The following is a 15651-nucleotide window of genomic DNA, read 5'->3' as shown; positions in this document are numbered from 1 at the left end:
CAAGATCTGTCAGTTCTATGCTATAAAAAGTTTCTTGATTATAACCATTTCCCCATCCTATTTGCACTGTCTTGTAAATTTTTACAGACAGTTTCCTAACCAGCCCCTTGGGCTCCAGCCTCTTTTGCCTCTCCAGCCTCTCCCCGACTGCTACCAGCATCAATGGTCCAGCCTGGACCATTAGCCTAGGGTGTCCTCATCTGTGGAAGGCAGTGTAGGGGAGCCATCCACCGTGGTGGAGAGGAGAGGTTTCTCACTAGCACTGTTGAGAATGATGCTAATATAAAGTAGATGCTAAAATAAAGTACTATAAAGTAGATTGACTTTGAGTTGCTTTTTTAAAAAATTTTATTTATTCATGAGAAACACAGAGAGAGGCAGAGATACAGGCAGAGGGAGGAGATGCAGGCTCCATGCAAGGAGCCTGATGCGGAACTCAATCCCAGGACCCCAGGATCATACCCTGAGCCAAAGGCAGATGCTCAACCGCTGAGCCACCTAGGCATCCTGAGTTGGTTTTATTATTGTGTTTAAATTCCCTACAGATGATGCCACCCCTTTTGCCTACACATGGCCAACTGTCCCCACCCCATTCTCTTGGCACAATGCTAGAAATAATATGTTCCGCCTCAGAGCTGCTATGAGGGGTGATTGGCACTTGCCTGCCGAGAGCTTAGCCCAGGCCCCTGCACATGCTGAGCGCTTAGTTACTGTTGACAATTATTAGTAATATCAGTATTATTGGCTCTTTATCCCCCATGTGATGTTTGCTCTGGCAAGCAAAGCCTTTTGGACTGGCCTCACTCACTCCCTTCCACCCTCCTGAACCCTAAACTCTAGCTATGGAAACTGTTTACTCTGACCTCTTCCATTTTTCTCAACCTGTGCACATGCCCTGTGGACAGCCTGGGATGACTTTCCTGCTTTTCTGGAGATTCATCATTTAAGATCTAGCATGTAGTCCTGCTTTCTGGGAAGCCTTGCTCAGATTATACAGACCAGGGCAGCCTGGGTGGCTCAGTGGTTTAGCGCTGCCTTCAGCCCAGGGCGTGATCCTGGAGACCTGGGATAGAGTTCCACATCAGGATCCCTGCATGGAGGCTGCTTCTCCCTCTGCCTGTGTCTCTGCCTCTCTCTCTCTGTGTGTGTGTCTTTCATGAATAAATAAATAAAATATACATTTTTTAAAAAAATGTTATACAGACCAAATGAATGCCTCCTCCTCTGTGCACCCATGGCCCTCTGCTCCTGTCTCCTCCTTACAGCTCCCGGAGAATGGGGCTCCTGGAAGGGAGAGCCTATGTGTGCTCATCTTTGTGATTAACTTTGTATCCACAGTCACCATAATTGCGTCTGCCCTGTAATACAGGCTCACCACTTATGGGAGTTTTGCTTGTTTAGTTTTGTTTTACTGGAAGAGATAAACAGATGAATGAATGAATGGGAATTCATTCTTTTGACTTCACCCTAGATCTAGCAAAAAGTTTGGGCAGTGGCCTTCCTGGCCATTTTTGTGTAACCTGATATTGGACTCTTCTGTGCCCCAAGAAAAAGTCTCCCCAATACCAGGCACCTGTCCTCCTGAGGAATTGGCCTCAGTCACTGAAGGAAAGGCTGTCTTAATAGCAGGGAGAGGGCGGAGGGGGTCAGCTCCGTCTTCACAGCCGTCCCTGAGAGGGCGCTGTTCCCAAGTCAACCCTCCAGAGGCCGGAGCTGAAATACCGGAGCGTTCCCCCGGGACGCAGCATCCCTCCCTTCCCCGGCTGCGGTCGCCGGGTCCCCAGCGGAGCGCCTGCCCACACACATGGCGGCGCCCTGCTCAGCTTCTCGGCGCCGGCACCGACAGGCCGGGCTGGCCTTGCCAGTACTCGGGGACTTCCTCCGCGAGCCCGCTTCCTGCACGGCTGGCATTTAAACCCGCGCCTGGGGCTGCGGGCGGCTGCTGCTGCGGAGCTGTGCCCGGGCTGCGCAGCGCCGCCGAGCCGCCGAGCATCCCCCCGCGCCGGCCGCCGAGCATCGCCCCGCGCCGGCCGCCGAGCATCCCCCCGCGCCGGCCGCCGAGCATCCCCCCGCGCCGGCCGCCGAGCATCGCCCCGCGCCGGCCGCCGAGCATCCCCCCGCGCCGGCCGCCGAGCATCCCCCCGCGCCGGCCGCCGAGCATCCCCCCGCGGCGCCGGGGCCAGGGCGGGACAGGTCGGCGGGGGTGCGGCGGCGCAGATCGGGGACCCGACATCGCACCCCGGCACCTGGCAGTTTAATTACAGGTTTGACTTTAATTTCCCGGATCGCAGCCCTTCTGCCCGGCGCAGATTATTTCTCCTCCGGGCCCCGCCCGGGTCGCCGCTGGCGGCGGGAGGCGGGCCGGGCCGCAGGAAGGCGCTCAGGCAGGGACCCCCCGCCCGCGCCCGGGCCATGGTGCGGCCGAGCCCGGCGCTGGGGTGAGGCGGCCGCGCGGCTCGGAGCGGCGGGCGGGCGCTGCGGGGCCCCTGCCCCCGGGAGCCGAGGGCGCGGGCGCGGGGCTGCACGCCCGGGGGTTGCGGTGGCCGCGATGTTCAGCTGGCTGGGTTCCGACGACCGGCGGCGGAAAGACCCCGAGGTCTTCCAGACGGTGAGCGAGGGGCTCAAGAAGCTCTACAAGACCAAGCTGCTGCCCCTGGAAGAGCATTACCGCTTCCATGAGTTTCACTCGCCCGCGCTGGAGGATGCGGACTTCGACAACAAGCCCATGGTCCTGCTGGTGGGCCAGTACTCCACGGGGAAGACCACCTTCATCAGGTGAGCCGCCCCGGCCCTGCGGCCTGCCCGCCCGGCGCGTGGGGCCTCCGTCGCTCCTGGCGGCCCCCTGCCCGGGACGAACTGGAGGGCGCTGAAGAAATTCTGGTGTTTGTGTGCGCGGAGCTGACCCCACCGTTTCACTGCTGGTCCCCCACCCCGCCCTACCTACTGCCTCTCTGCTCCCGAGGTCACTTTGAAGTGTTCAAGTTCAGAGCCATCTGCATTCCCCCTCATTTTATGGATGATGAAACTGAGGCCTGGACGGCACAGTGAGGAAACTCCTGGTCACAAGAGCACCTTATTGCTGGCTGGGGGTGCCTCACACCCTCACTTATTAGGGGCATGCCCTTCATGGCCTGGACCACCTCCCCTGCCTTTTAAAGGGCTCAGCCACTCACGTGGGGGGCTCTGCAGCTGCAGCTAAGGAGGTGGACTGGGGACTCTTAGCCCCTCCTGGGGCAGTGCCACTTGTCCTTTTTTATCAGCTTCCCTCTCTGAGCAGAGCTCCTTGTGTAGATCTCTTGGAGACTGGACAGAAACAGTATCAGACGCAGAATGCTTTTTTCTCTTCCCCTGTTTGATCTTAATGGCTCAGTAATAACATTAATGTCTTTTAGAGGTGGAAGAGATGTGGGCAGATTGTCTCATCCAGTCCCTTGACTTGGCAGGTGAGATGACCCAGGCTTAGAGGGGTTAAGTGACTGTCCAAAGCGCTGTAACTGAGTAGGAGGCCCACCTGGGCTGCTGGTCTTAGATGCATGGGCGGAGATGCTTGGCTAAATGCCCGTGACTCTGAGGGTGAGTCATCTATTCCCTTCAATTCCAGAATCCTAGGCTTGAGGGGTCCTCAAGAAGGCAGCCTGTCCACCCAGCACTCGGAGAAGGTCCGTATCCACCAGAGTGATGACCATCTTTCCTATCTTTGCAGGACAGTCTTCTCTCCAGACCTCAGTCCACACAACCTGCAAGGCCAGGCAGTTTCCTCTGGCCTCATTTACAGCCATTGCCAAGCTGCTGCAGGTGCTTTGTGGCCCTCTGTTGAGTCAGACTCCTGTTGTGTGGCAAAGGGTGTGGTGGCCAAAATCAGTGATGCTCAGCTCCTGCAGAAGGTTTCAAAGCAGGGTTCCCATTCAAATCAAATCTTGTTTCCATCCCAGGCAAATATTGACCAGCCGAGCACCTGCACCATGCAAAGCACTGTGCTTTGTTTGGCAAGAGCAGAAAAGTTAACAGTCTGGTTACTAATTTTCTAGATACTAATTTTCTCTAGTGCTAAGCTTATACACAAGCCTTCTGGGAGCAGGGCTTGCGCCATGCTAACGTGTCATGTCTGAACAGAACACCAGACCGGGTTTCCCTTTGCGGGGTGGACAGCCTTGGGCTCAGCAGCTTTGAGGGGCTGAGTGATTTCTAAAGAAGTTAGGTACCTGGGGTGGGGGGTGGGGAGCTGTTGGCTTTTGGATACCTTCTGTTGTCAGAACTGCAAGGAGTCTTAGCAGTGAATCTAATCCATTGCTTTCTTAGCTTTTTAAAAGGTCAGTATATCCTTTGAAAATCTAACAAAAGCTGTGGCCCTATCTTTAGAAAAAATGCACAGATATATACACAGAAATCTACAAATTTACATATAATCTCAGGGGGAGAACCTCTGATGGAACCCACTTCCCTTAGTTCAGTAAGCACCTATTGCTGCCCAAGGCACTTCAGAGCTCCTTAGGCTCTGCACAAGATTTCCTTTGTCATCCGTGTCCTCCTCCGTCTGGCCTGGTTTGTGCCCCACGGGAAGGTACGGGCCCTCCTTGGCCCTCTGGACACACCTTGGTTATAACCCCTGGTACATAATGTGGAGCTTCTCCTTCCAGTAGCACCAGAACTTATAACTGTGCCTTAGCTCCCTGGGGACCTCACCTGGGGTCTCAGCTCCGGGAGGCTCCCAATAGATGTTTACAGAATAGGAGGGAAGATGGGGAAAGGCGAGTGTCTCCAGGGACAGGATCCTGGAGCGGCAGACAGGTTTAAGTGCCTCTTGCCTGAGACACTCTCCTTGCTTTGCCTGAGTCATGCTGGCTGTTAACTGGGTCCTAAGAGAGTGGCAGAGTCAAGTCGCCATAGATTATTCCTTATCTGAGGGAGACAGGAAGGCCGGAGAGGCAGATCCCTCGCTTTCTTAACCTCCAAGTACAAGACTTCTCCCTCCCCAGTCATGTAGTAACTGAATTTAGCTCAGTGCATCAAAAGCCATCCCCCTCGAGGGAGAGTCCACCCCCGAGGGTAGGAGGGGTTGTAGCACAGGCAAGCCCTCCAAAACCAAATTACATATTTTCCTCCTTTTCATTAAACCCACTAAGCAGCTATTTTTTTTTCTATCAGAAAATGTAGACCAGAATACCTTAGAAGAGGAAGAAAAAAAAAAATCACTCACAAGCCCACGACTTAGGGGAAACCATTTTTAAATATAAATACATATATACTTATCTTGCCGGTATATTTAGCTATTTTGTAACACAATTGCCATAATGTAATCCTGCATGCTAATGTGTTTCCCTTAGAGAAGGAGCATTTTTTAATGTCACTTCAAAAATCTTTGTAAGCATTATTTTGAAGAGCCGCATGATATTTTGCTGTGTGTAATTGCAATTATTCATTAACCAGTCTGCTTCTTTTGAATGTTTGAGGTTGTCTCTAATTTTTCAGTTGTGGAACCACCCTCACTACCTCTATGTGTAATATTTTTCCGCATATTGGACTGCTTTCTCAGAGATTCCCAGAAGTGAAATGACTAGGCCAAAGGTTGTACAGTTTCATCATGCCTTTAAGTTTTTCTGGTTTTTTGATTTTGGTACTAAGAACTGTATTTCTGAGTTGCTTTCCAAGAGGGTAGGTTGATAGGACACCCCCTTCCCCAGAGCGATGATGAAGGCCCCAGTTGGGGGAGCCACCAGTGCCTCGCTCCCTCTCCCTCCCCTGCTGCTTGCCTGAGTGCCCTGATTCACACAACTCCATCCCTGGCCTGAACCTGTGAGGGACGGAAACAAAGACTTGCCTCTTCATTTCCTGGCCCTTGGCCCTCCACCTCCTGAGTGTCCCTCCACTTTCAGTTTATGTACTTGCCACGGGGTCTATTTCTCATCTCAGGAAGAACGTGCAGAAAAGGACATTCTCCTGATAACTAATTCTTCTGATAACTAATTAATGTGCTATGATCTCTGCTTGAAATAGCTTCCCTGGCCTACAACCCAGAGTAATAAAATAAACAATAAATTGGCCCGGTGGCTGCTCCCTCCACACAGGCTGCCTCTTCGGATACAGTAGCGCTGTGTCCCTCTGGCCCTGGCAGCCTTCCTCCAGCCTCTGCTGTTTGCCTCCCTTCACCCTTCCTCTCCCTGGCACGCAGCCTCCAGCCCCTGCTCCCTCGCATGCTTGGCCCCCTGGTCTCCGAGGTGCATCGCAGCCGCCCCAGGGGCTGAGCAAGGCCCGAGTGCTCCAGCGGGCTGGGAGGGGGCCTGGCTGGGGCACAGCAAAAGGCAGAATGGAAGTGGGGCACCCGGGGATGGAGTGGGGGGCCTGAGGCGGCCTGAGCGAAGCTGCCTGGGTCTCCACAGGGTGGTCTGGGCTGGTCCTGAGGACCTGACACCTGTCTACAATGGGACTTGGGCTGCGAAGTCTGAGCATGTGGTGGGGCTGCAGGGCTGAGGTGGCGGCTCCTCAGGGGGCCCTGTGGACCTCCCTCACTTCTTCAGGGGGCTCTTTGCGTCCTCCCACAAAGGTGACTCAGCATTTGGCTGGTGTATGCTATCTCTCATTACAACCCTGGAGTCCCCACAGCCCAGGCCTCATCCCTGGGTTTACGACATCTCCACCATGCAAAAGATGATCCTCCGGAAAGCCAGAGGACTAGGGAAAGGGGCTACCATTCCAGGTGGACCCACTGACCTCTGCAGGGTCTGTTCTGCTGACCACGGTCCCTGTAACACCCCAGTCATATCCTCCCGCTGAAGGTAGAGGACACCCTTCTCCTGTGAGGGCTCCGGTTTGTTGGTCCCTAAGAGGGAGTGGGTGGAAGTCTGGCCACCTCTTGCAAGGTTAGAGTGTTACTACAGGAAGCAGACTGCCTCAGGCCAGAGGAATGAGTCCACCTGCCTCAGGTCTGGTGTCTGGAGGGCATCAGAAGCATTTATTGGCAGGAGGGGACCTCTGGAGAAAGGCCTTCAATCCATTGCCACTGACAGTGAGGCCATGGAAAGAACGCAGGCTGGCTTAGCAGAATCCAGGCTCTCCCAGTGCTGGCCAGGAGACCTCATCAGGAAGGCCTAACCTGTCCCAACCCCAGTCTCCTCATCTCTTGACATGTGACTAGCAACAACCAACTCTGTAGGGTTTCTCTCTGGATTAAGAAGGGAAAGAACCAGTGTAGCACCAGTTATGTTCCAGGCACTGCACTTGAGCCTTTACTATTTACCCTCTCTTTCTAGCTGATTCTTTAAGCAGAGACTTAGAGGCTGGCCTTCAGGAGGTGGGGGAAGCCTTGTCCAGCTCCACCCACAGCTGGGATGAGGGAAAGGGGAGGGATGTGAGGGAGGCGAGCATCTTGCCTCTACCTCCAAAGGCTTGAAGAGAAATCGGAAGGGGGCGGCGGGCAGTGCTGGGTCAGTCGTGGACTGGGTGGGCCGGCCTGTTGCAGTGTGGGTGAGGGAGAAGGAGGCTAGTGGGAGGCTTGACAGCCTGGCCACAGGTCTCCTCTGTGCTGGGGTCACTCTGTCCCATGGCAGAGGCTGCTCTGTGCCAGGGACAGTGGTAGCTGCTCCGGGAAGAAGAGCTGACTCAGCCCTCAGATGGCCCATCTGCTACCTCACTTTGTGATTATAGGGTACTTTCTGGTGTCCCTAAAACCTCCTGAGACAAGTATTACCCAACAGGGTGAGTATTATTGCTTTTGTTTTTTTAAGATTTTATTTATTTGAGAGAGAGCGCTTGCACGTATGAGCAGGGGGAGGGGCAGAGGGAGAGGGAGAGGGAATCTCAAGCAGACTTACCGCTGAGCGTGGAGGCCCATCGTGGGGCTTGACTTCAAGACCCTGAGATCATGACCTGAGCCGAAATTAAGAGTCAGATGCCCACCAACTCAGCCACCCAGATGCCCCAGTATTATTGTTTTGACCCTGTTTCAAAGCTAAGGGCCTGACCTTAGAGAGAGCAAAGACACAGATGTACAACACAAATACCTGTAACATAGAGCAGAAAGCAGCCTGTGCTGTAGAGTCTGAGGATATGCAAAGAGCTGTGGCCTGTGGTCTGGCCCCGCTGTCGAGGGCACGGATACTTTGGAGGCAGACCTGGTTAAGATTCTTGGCTCCCCGCCTTTACCCTGGGTGCTTTGGTCACTAGTAAAGCAGGCCACATGCTTAGATTGCCAGCCAGGCAGGACACAGAAAAATGAGGAAAATGTTAAAAAATAATTTGCTTTAAAAAACGTGAAATAAAATTCTCCTCATGGGAGAAAATCAGAATTGCGTAGGACTTCCTTACACCTCTGTGATGGTTTAGTATTTGTTCAATTTTGCAGTGGATGGCCAGGGGGCAAAAGTGTTCACCAAAATCTTTTCCACTCTTAGGGCCTCTAAATATTGTTCTTTGGCCTCAGAGTGGGGCAACTTCTATCTCAATTTGCTCAGCTGCAGACGTAAAGTAATGCTGCCATCGCACGGTGCTTCTGGGACTGATTAAGTGGAGTAATTTGGGGGAGAGGTCCTGGAACAACACCTGCCACACTGTGGGTGCCCAGCCTGCCTGTCCCTCTTTATTCTTATGTGTCCCCATCTCAGCCATTCCCACCCAGGCTTGAATTAACTTTTCTTTTTTTACACTGCTGTGGGAATGTTTTTGCCTGGCAACAGAGGCGATCTGTATCACTCCCCATAGAGAAGCAGCCATGAGATCCCTCAATAGCTTTTCCTTTCTGGACACAGTGGTGGCTTTGTGAAGGGGGCACTTGGTGCTGCAAGCCATACCCAAATGTCCCTGAGAATTTACCAAGCGCTGGGTTCTCTGGCCTGCCTGTGTCTCTGGACTTGCTGGTGGCTCCGTTGGATTCTGTGTTTCTCCAGACCCATGTGTGGTCAGCCGATTGGGGTCACGCGGGTCTAGCCAAGAGGGGCAGGACGGCAGGCCCAGCCGCCAGGCCTTGGCTGCCTGAGGCCGCAGCTCCAGAATTGCCTGGAAAGTGGCCCCTGTTATGCTGGGAAGTGTCACCCTTTGTTCATCTGCTGGTACACCGTGTCTCTCCCAGGGCTGGAATGTGAGGCGCCTGTGTCAGGAAGATACTTCGTCACTGGATTTGGCCCTCTGCAGGCTAGGCATTCTTGAGGCCGCCTCGGGCCTGTTTCTTTCCACCCATCTGTATGTCAGCTGTGCCTGACGCCTCTGATGGCATCCAGCACCCTGCTCCAGGCTCAGAATTCCCACTTGCCACACTCTCTGCCGGGAGGGCCCTGCTAAGGCTTCTCACCCAAGCACACACAGTATAGGTGCTCCATTTCCACCACAGGTAAGAGTGGATGGGGCTTTCCCTGGGCACAGCCAGAACTCTCAGGAGGCAGCTTCAGGTTTCCAGGATGGTCTTGGAGAGCCAGTGGGCTTGGACCTGCTCTGGTCACCCCAACAACCACTTCTGTGGGCCATATCCCACTCATGGAGACAGCTGTGAACCTCAGTGGTGGGTGTTTGTGGAGATGAGGACATTCCTGGGTTTGTGGGCACCAGAGCCTTACTCTCCCTGCAAGGCCTGGCTCCTGTCCAGGCTCCTGCCAAACCCCTGTGGGGCTCAGCCTTTTCCCATTTCCTGGTCAAGGAACCTAAGGCAGGAAAGGAGACATTGAATGTAGTGGTCAGGGGCATGAATTCTCAAGGCCGAGTGCCACGGTTCAAATCCTCGCTCTGCTATTCACTGACTGCATATCCTGGGACACACTGTTTGACCTCTTTACAATGACTGGTAATCTTGGTGCTGGTACTGGTTTAAGTGCTTAAGGCCTGCAACTCACAGGACCCTTGGAACACCCCATGACATGGGTTTTCTTATTAGGCCCACTTGATGAGAAGGATCATAGTGCTCACATCCAAGAGATGAAGATGAAATGAGATAATCCATGGAAAAGTCTAGAACAGTGCCTGGCACATGGCAAGTGCTTAATAAATCAGAACTATAATCTCCCATGTCGTGGAAGTGGTGAAGTCCGCACAGCATATGTACCTACTGCAGGGCATATCCCTCATGGTTAGAGAAGCAGGTCGCTGGCCCCAGGTGGCTGAGATGCCCTGCCTCTCCACTGAGGCCCTAGAGAAGGTGTGCTTGAGAAAGCCAGGCATGCTGTCCAGGTGTGCAGCTGTTGTCATTTCTTCTTATCACAAGTCAAGTGCCAGCTTTCAATGTGGTCCTCTGATGGGAGAAAATCCCGCCTCCACACCTGGATTATAGGGCTGACCTGGAGAAGATGAGGGGCTTCCCAAGGCAACCAAGAACCCTCTAGTGTGATGAGGGTGACCTCCTGGGCAGCAGCTTCTCTGCTGGCTCCTTGGGGAGGAAGCCCATAGCAACCCCACGTCAACTGCCCTGTGCCTCAGAGTAAGTGAGTGGCTCAGAACACTTCCTGGAAGCACATGCAGGATGTGGAGGAGCCAGAAGAGACCCCAGCGGGTCTCCCCAGCTACCAGCCTGTTGGGCAGAGCCTGACCGGTGCTCCAGGCCCATGTTGGGGAGGCTTACGGTGGAGTCATGTCTGCCAATCCCAGCTCTGCCCTGACCTCTGGGGCCTTGATCAGCCCACTGTTAGGGCAAGACAGCCCTTCAGCTAGAGATTTGGGTTCCTGCTGCACTACCAGCTGTTTAACTTGGAGAAAGCCACATAACCCCACTAAGCTTGAGGTCCGTCAGCACCTGCCTGTAGGGCTGCTGTAGAGCCCTGAGAAGTTCTCCTAGTGATTAGGGTAATGTCTGGTGGAAATGCTACTGAGCATCAGTGGTTTTATCAGTGAAATTGGGAAGGCTGGTCTAGAGCACGTTGTCAACCCAGGCTGCATGTTAGAATCAAGGAGGGAGTTCCTAGAAAGGACAGGTGGCCTGTGCCCTCCCACCCCACCCCACCACCCCCAGCCAGTGGAGCAGGACCTCGGGGGGAAGGGGGCTCTGGGCACCATTAGCTAGAGCTGCAGGTAGCTCGAATGCAGTCCTCAGACCGCTGGTCCAGGAGGAGGCTTTTGCATTCCTTCTCTTCATTCTCTGGCTCACCGTGTGTCTTTGCCCTTGACCTCTAAAAGGAGCTATGGAGACGAGCAGTGGCCTGGGGCTCACCCTGCCTGGGCCTGGGGAAGAGCAGAGGGAGGCACCTGCCACCTCAGGCTGCAGCCTAGTACCGAGGCCAGAGGGTAGGACCAACAGTCTTAGATGGGATGGAGACCGACTCTTCACAGTGTGCCCTTCACACCGTATGATGATGTAGGAACTGTTTTTATATTTTATATTAAATGACTGAGTGACCATGTAAATGAGTACAGACCTAAGGAGAGTCAGCCAAGTCTATGGATGGCCTCATTCTAAGCTGTTTTTGTGCGGGCACTTGAGCAGGCAACCTTCAGTGGTGAAGTCTGCTGGACTCTGTGCAGGATTCAGTCTCAACCTGTGCTTTTTTTTTTTTTTTAAAGATTTTATTTTATTTATTTATTTATTCAGAGAGAGAGAGAGAGAGGGAGAGACACAGGCAGGGGGAGAAGCAGGCTCCATGCAGGGAGTCCGACGTGGGACTCATCCCGGGTCTCCAGGATCACACCCTGAGCTGAAGGCAGCGCTAAACCACTGAGCCACCTGGGCTGCCCTCAACTTGTGCTTTATCGCTGAGCCCAAACTTGCTTTCCCCTCACCCCCAACTCCTGATTCGGGGAGGGAAAAAGATAAAGACCAAAAAGCACAGATTAGATATTTTAAGTTCAGTTTGCATCCTGCTTCCTCCCCAGCGGCTTTTGGATTTCCCATCCAGGGATATCTGTCCCTGCCACAGAACATCAATGCCGTTCACCTGCCCCTCTGCCGTGACGCGCATCACCACCCACCAGTGGTAGACGCGCACACCTGTGCCCTGAGAACAGAACCCCTGTGTGATGACTGTGCTCCCTTCCACCAGGTACCTCCTGGAACAGGACTTCCCTGGCATGAGGATTGGGCCTGAGCCGACCACTGACTCCTTCATCGCCGTGATGTATGGACAGGTGGAGGGGATCATCCCTGGGAACGCCCTGGTGGTGGATCCTAAGAAACCTTTCAGGAAGCTCAACGCCTTCGGCAATGCCTTCTTAAACAGGTGCGTGTTCCGAGAACACATGTCCTAAGTTCTCTTTTCTTCTTCTTGGAGTTTGAAAAGGAAGGGATGAGGTCTTGGGAGGCTCAGTGCCTTCTCCATACCCAGAGTCTCATGATGGTCCCGTTCTTGCTGGGAATGTAACTGAGTCAGTCACCACTGATTAGGGATATAGGAAATAGGCTAATTCCTCCTGACCGTGGAGTAGGGAAGGATACACCAGTTAACTCACATCCCCATAATCGGCACCTCCTCCAATAAAAGCAGAGGGCTGTACTGTGTCGGTCCCAGCTCCTGTCTATCCAGCTGACCCTTGAACAACTCAGGTTCGAACTGCATGGGTCCATTTATGAGCAAATTTTCCACTGTGTGGGGTGGGACAGGGGGGATTGACACCTCTAACCCCCTCAATATTCAAGGGTCAACTCTACTACAGAGGGAATTTGCATCCAACTGGAAGGAGGTAGAGGAAGGCTCCCTTCTGTTCCTGGGCATTATCTCTACTGAGTGGAAGGAACCCTGTGCTAAGGGTGGGAGCCCTGAGTTTGAGCAGTGCCTCTCCTACTAAACTCACTGTGTGACCTTGGACAGGTCACCTCTCCTCCCCTGGGACGAGTGTAAGTCTGCCGACACCAGGGTCATTGGGTCATCCTGGGTGATGAAAGCTGTAGGGAATGTGTGGCCAGCTGAGCCATTATTCCCATTATTATTCTGCTTACGCAGAATGCAGGCTGACCCCGACCACACTTGTTCTGCACATCCACACCGCAGCTCCGCGTATGTATTGCACCTGAACAACGTTAACTACTTTCTCTACTAGGAGGCATTTAGAATAAAGGCAAAGATGATGGGCTCTGGCATCAGATACTCCTGGGTCCAAGTCCTACCAAAGGGCACCATGGATCTTAGACAAATTACTTAATTTCACTGTGCCTCACTTTGCCCATCTGTGAAATAGGGTAAGAGTAATATCCTTCTCCAAGGCAAGAGGGCTGATGAGGCCTCTGTGGAAAAGCTGGCATTAGCCATGGTGTTCAATGATAAGCGAAATGATGCTGAAAAGGTGGGACAAAAGGACACTTCAGGTAAAGAAAACTGAGGGAAAAATCCCCAATGAGAAGAGAGGAATGAAAGAATATGGCTCGCTGCAGGAGCCTGGGAGCAGAACACGGTGCTGTGAGCTTTGCACTTTTCTCCAGGAGCGCTCAAGAGCTGAGAGGATGGGTGTTTAGACTGGTGTCGGTGGGGCACCTGCCAGGTGTGTCTGCTGGGACGGCAGGGGGCGGGGGAAGCCCCCTTGCAGGTGCCTCGAGCACCACCGCAGCCACACTCCAGGAGCCTACCCCCAGACATCCGGCTCCCGTCCCAGCACTGCCCAGGGGTCCTGTTCAAACCTACTCCAACCCCCTTAGCCTCCTCCTCCTCTTCCTCCTCCTCCTCCTCCTCCTCCTCCTACTCCAGTGGATGCCCTTGCCTCCTGTTCTAGAAAAGATGGAAGCCAGGATGGGTGGAGTCCCTGGAGCTGGGTTTTAATCTGTCCAGGCTCCCAGGTCGCCTGCATCCGTCCGAGCCCGCTCCCACCAGTCTGCAGAAAGCTGTGTTCTCTTTCCCCTCCAGCTCTCTGCCTCCCTTCCCCACTTCGGGGTGCTTCGGGGCCAGCTACTCAGGGACTGCTCCATCAGTGGTCCCTTCTTTCTGACAAAGGCACCCCCGCCTCTCCCCTCCACAGGGAATGTCTTCCACTGACCTCCGTGCAGCAGACCCTACCAGTTCGTTCTTGCTTCCCTTCACCACTGAGTTTCATGGCATCACCTGCTCACTTCACCCTGTGTCCCCATCACAGCTGCCCATGCAAAGGTTGCTGTGACCTCTCAGTGATCAGGAGCAGAGGGTATTTCCCACCCTTCCCTCCCCCTGCTTCTCCTCACTGTCATTTCCTCTCAGCCTATTCCCTCCCAGCTCCCCGGTGCTCCTCCTGCCTGCCCGGCCAGCCACTGTCCAGTCTGCTCTGTCCCTTTCTCTCTGGCTCCTGTAACCTGGTGTCACCCTCAGCGGGCCCCACCATCAGCCCTCTGCCCTTCCAAGAGCTCAGCCCAGGTGAAGCCTCAACCACAGCCCCTGTCCCAGACACCAGCCCATGCACCTGACCACCTGGTCGCCAAGTGTCAGAAACCCAGGTGACGCCAGCTTCAGCAAGATGAAGAAGTCTTTGTAGAATACTTGACTGTGCTGTAGAACCTAGGGACCAGAATGAGGCTGGGCCTCAGGAATAAGGAAGGCACGGGCTTTGACAGGCCAGGGGCTGTGTCACCAACTTCCCCACCCCATTACCTAGCCAGCCCAGCGCCGGGCACGTGGCCAGCACTCCATACTGGGCTCACTAACAGCTACTGTATCTGACTGAGTCACTCTCTGCCTAAAATGTTCCTCAGCATAAATGGGTTTCTGTTGCCCAGTACAAAATCCACATCTCTCGAGGCCCTCATGAGGAGGCTAGAGCAGCCCTGCCTCCCTCCCAGCCGCACCCCCGGCCACTCCAGCCTCCTCTGTGCAGCCTTCCCTGATGCCCTCTTCTGTATGTGCCTGGCCTCCTCCCCTACCCTGCCTCTCTGCTGCCATCCCACTGGGAATGAGGCCCCCAGTGTATCTGAGGGAATGAGACATCAGTTAGGCTTCTGCCAAAAATGACATCTAAGAGAGAAGGCTCGAAGTAAGAAGGACCTAAGTTAGGTTTACCAGTTTGTATTCTGAGACTTCAGGATGTAACCCTAGAAATATTTCCTTTAACAAGGCTTAGCCGCTATCTTAATAGCAGTGCATTTGGAAGCCCAAATAAATGTTCCTGGGTGGCATGACCCATTCATCAAGGCCAGCTCTGGTGCCTCCTCCTCCAGAAAGCCCTCCCTGGAAGCCATCTCTTTACCTAGGATTTCCTGAGCCCCTCACCTGACCTCTCTGAGGGCGGGGGGAAATGGTCTCACTTCACCTCATATTGTGATTGCCTATGCACACACCTCCTCTCCCCACCTGGCTGTTCCTCGGGGGCAGAGATTAAGGTTTGGATGTCTTTGGAGATTGAGGTTTGGACAGTGTCCCTGACAGCAGGGAGCTCACAATTGAAGGATCACGGCTGCTGGTGATCACCCAGGGAGCTTCTTCAAAATACAGGTCCTGGGCCTAGTTCTAGGGCTGAGTCTGGCCTGGAGCATGGGAGTCTGTACTGGAGACTTCTGAACCTCCGTCTCAGGGCGGGGGTGTGGGAGGCCACGTGAGAGCCAATGAGAGGCCAGCGCGGGCCTGCTGTCGCCCCATGCAGATTCGTGTGTGCCCAGCTGCCCAACCCCGTGCTGGAGAGCATCAGCGTCATTGACACTCCAGGGATCCTCTCTGGGGAGAAGCAGAGGATCAGCCGAGGTAAGTGAGGCACCTGCTAGGATTGGCTCTGGCTCTGCACTAAGTTCTTTCTGGCATGTTCTTGTGCTTCCATTCTATGAGATAGACCCCAGGTCCTACTTGTACCTTGATGAGC

The 15651-nt window shown here is 54.0% G+C and overlaps 1 protein-coding gene across 2 annotated transcripts in view; it reads left to right on the top strand.

Moving 5' to 3' along the window:
* Positions 1 to 2183: 2183 nt before the first annotated feature.
* EHD3 (EH domain containing 3) overlaps positions 2184 to 15651 on the top strand; it is a 29550-nt gene continuing 16082 nt past the window's right edge. Inside the window, exons 1-3 of one of the 2 annotated variants that reach the window (XM_041756390.1) lie at positions 2184 to 2775; positions 11949 to 12125; positions 15439 to 15536. In XM_041756390.1, the coding sequence (XP_041612324.1) occupies positions 2549 to 2775; positions 11949 to 12125; positions 15439 to 15536 (502 nt within the window). In that variant the 5' untranslated portion in view covers positions 2184 to 2548. Of the gene's footprint in view, positions 2776 to 7420; positions 7693 to 11948; positions 12126 to 15438; positions 15537 to 15651 lie in introns of those variants that run through there. The other variant, XM_041756391.1, reaches the window with a different exon arrangement.

This window comes from Vulpes lagopus, chromosome 5, assembly GCF_018345385.1.
Source record: "Vulpes lagopus strain Blue_001 chromosome 5, ASM1834538v1, whole genome shotgun sequence".
Taxonomy (NCBI): Eukaryota; Metazoa; Chordata; class Mammalia; order Carnivora; family Canidae; genus Vulpes; species Vulpes lagopus.
This window is presented reverse-complemented; position numbering and strand designations above follow the sequence as displayed.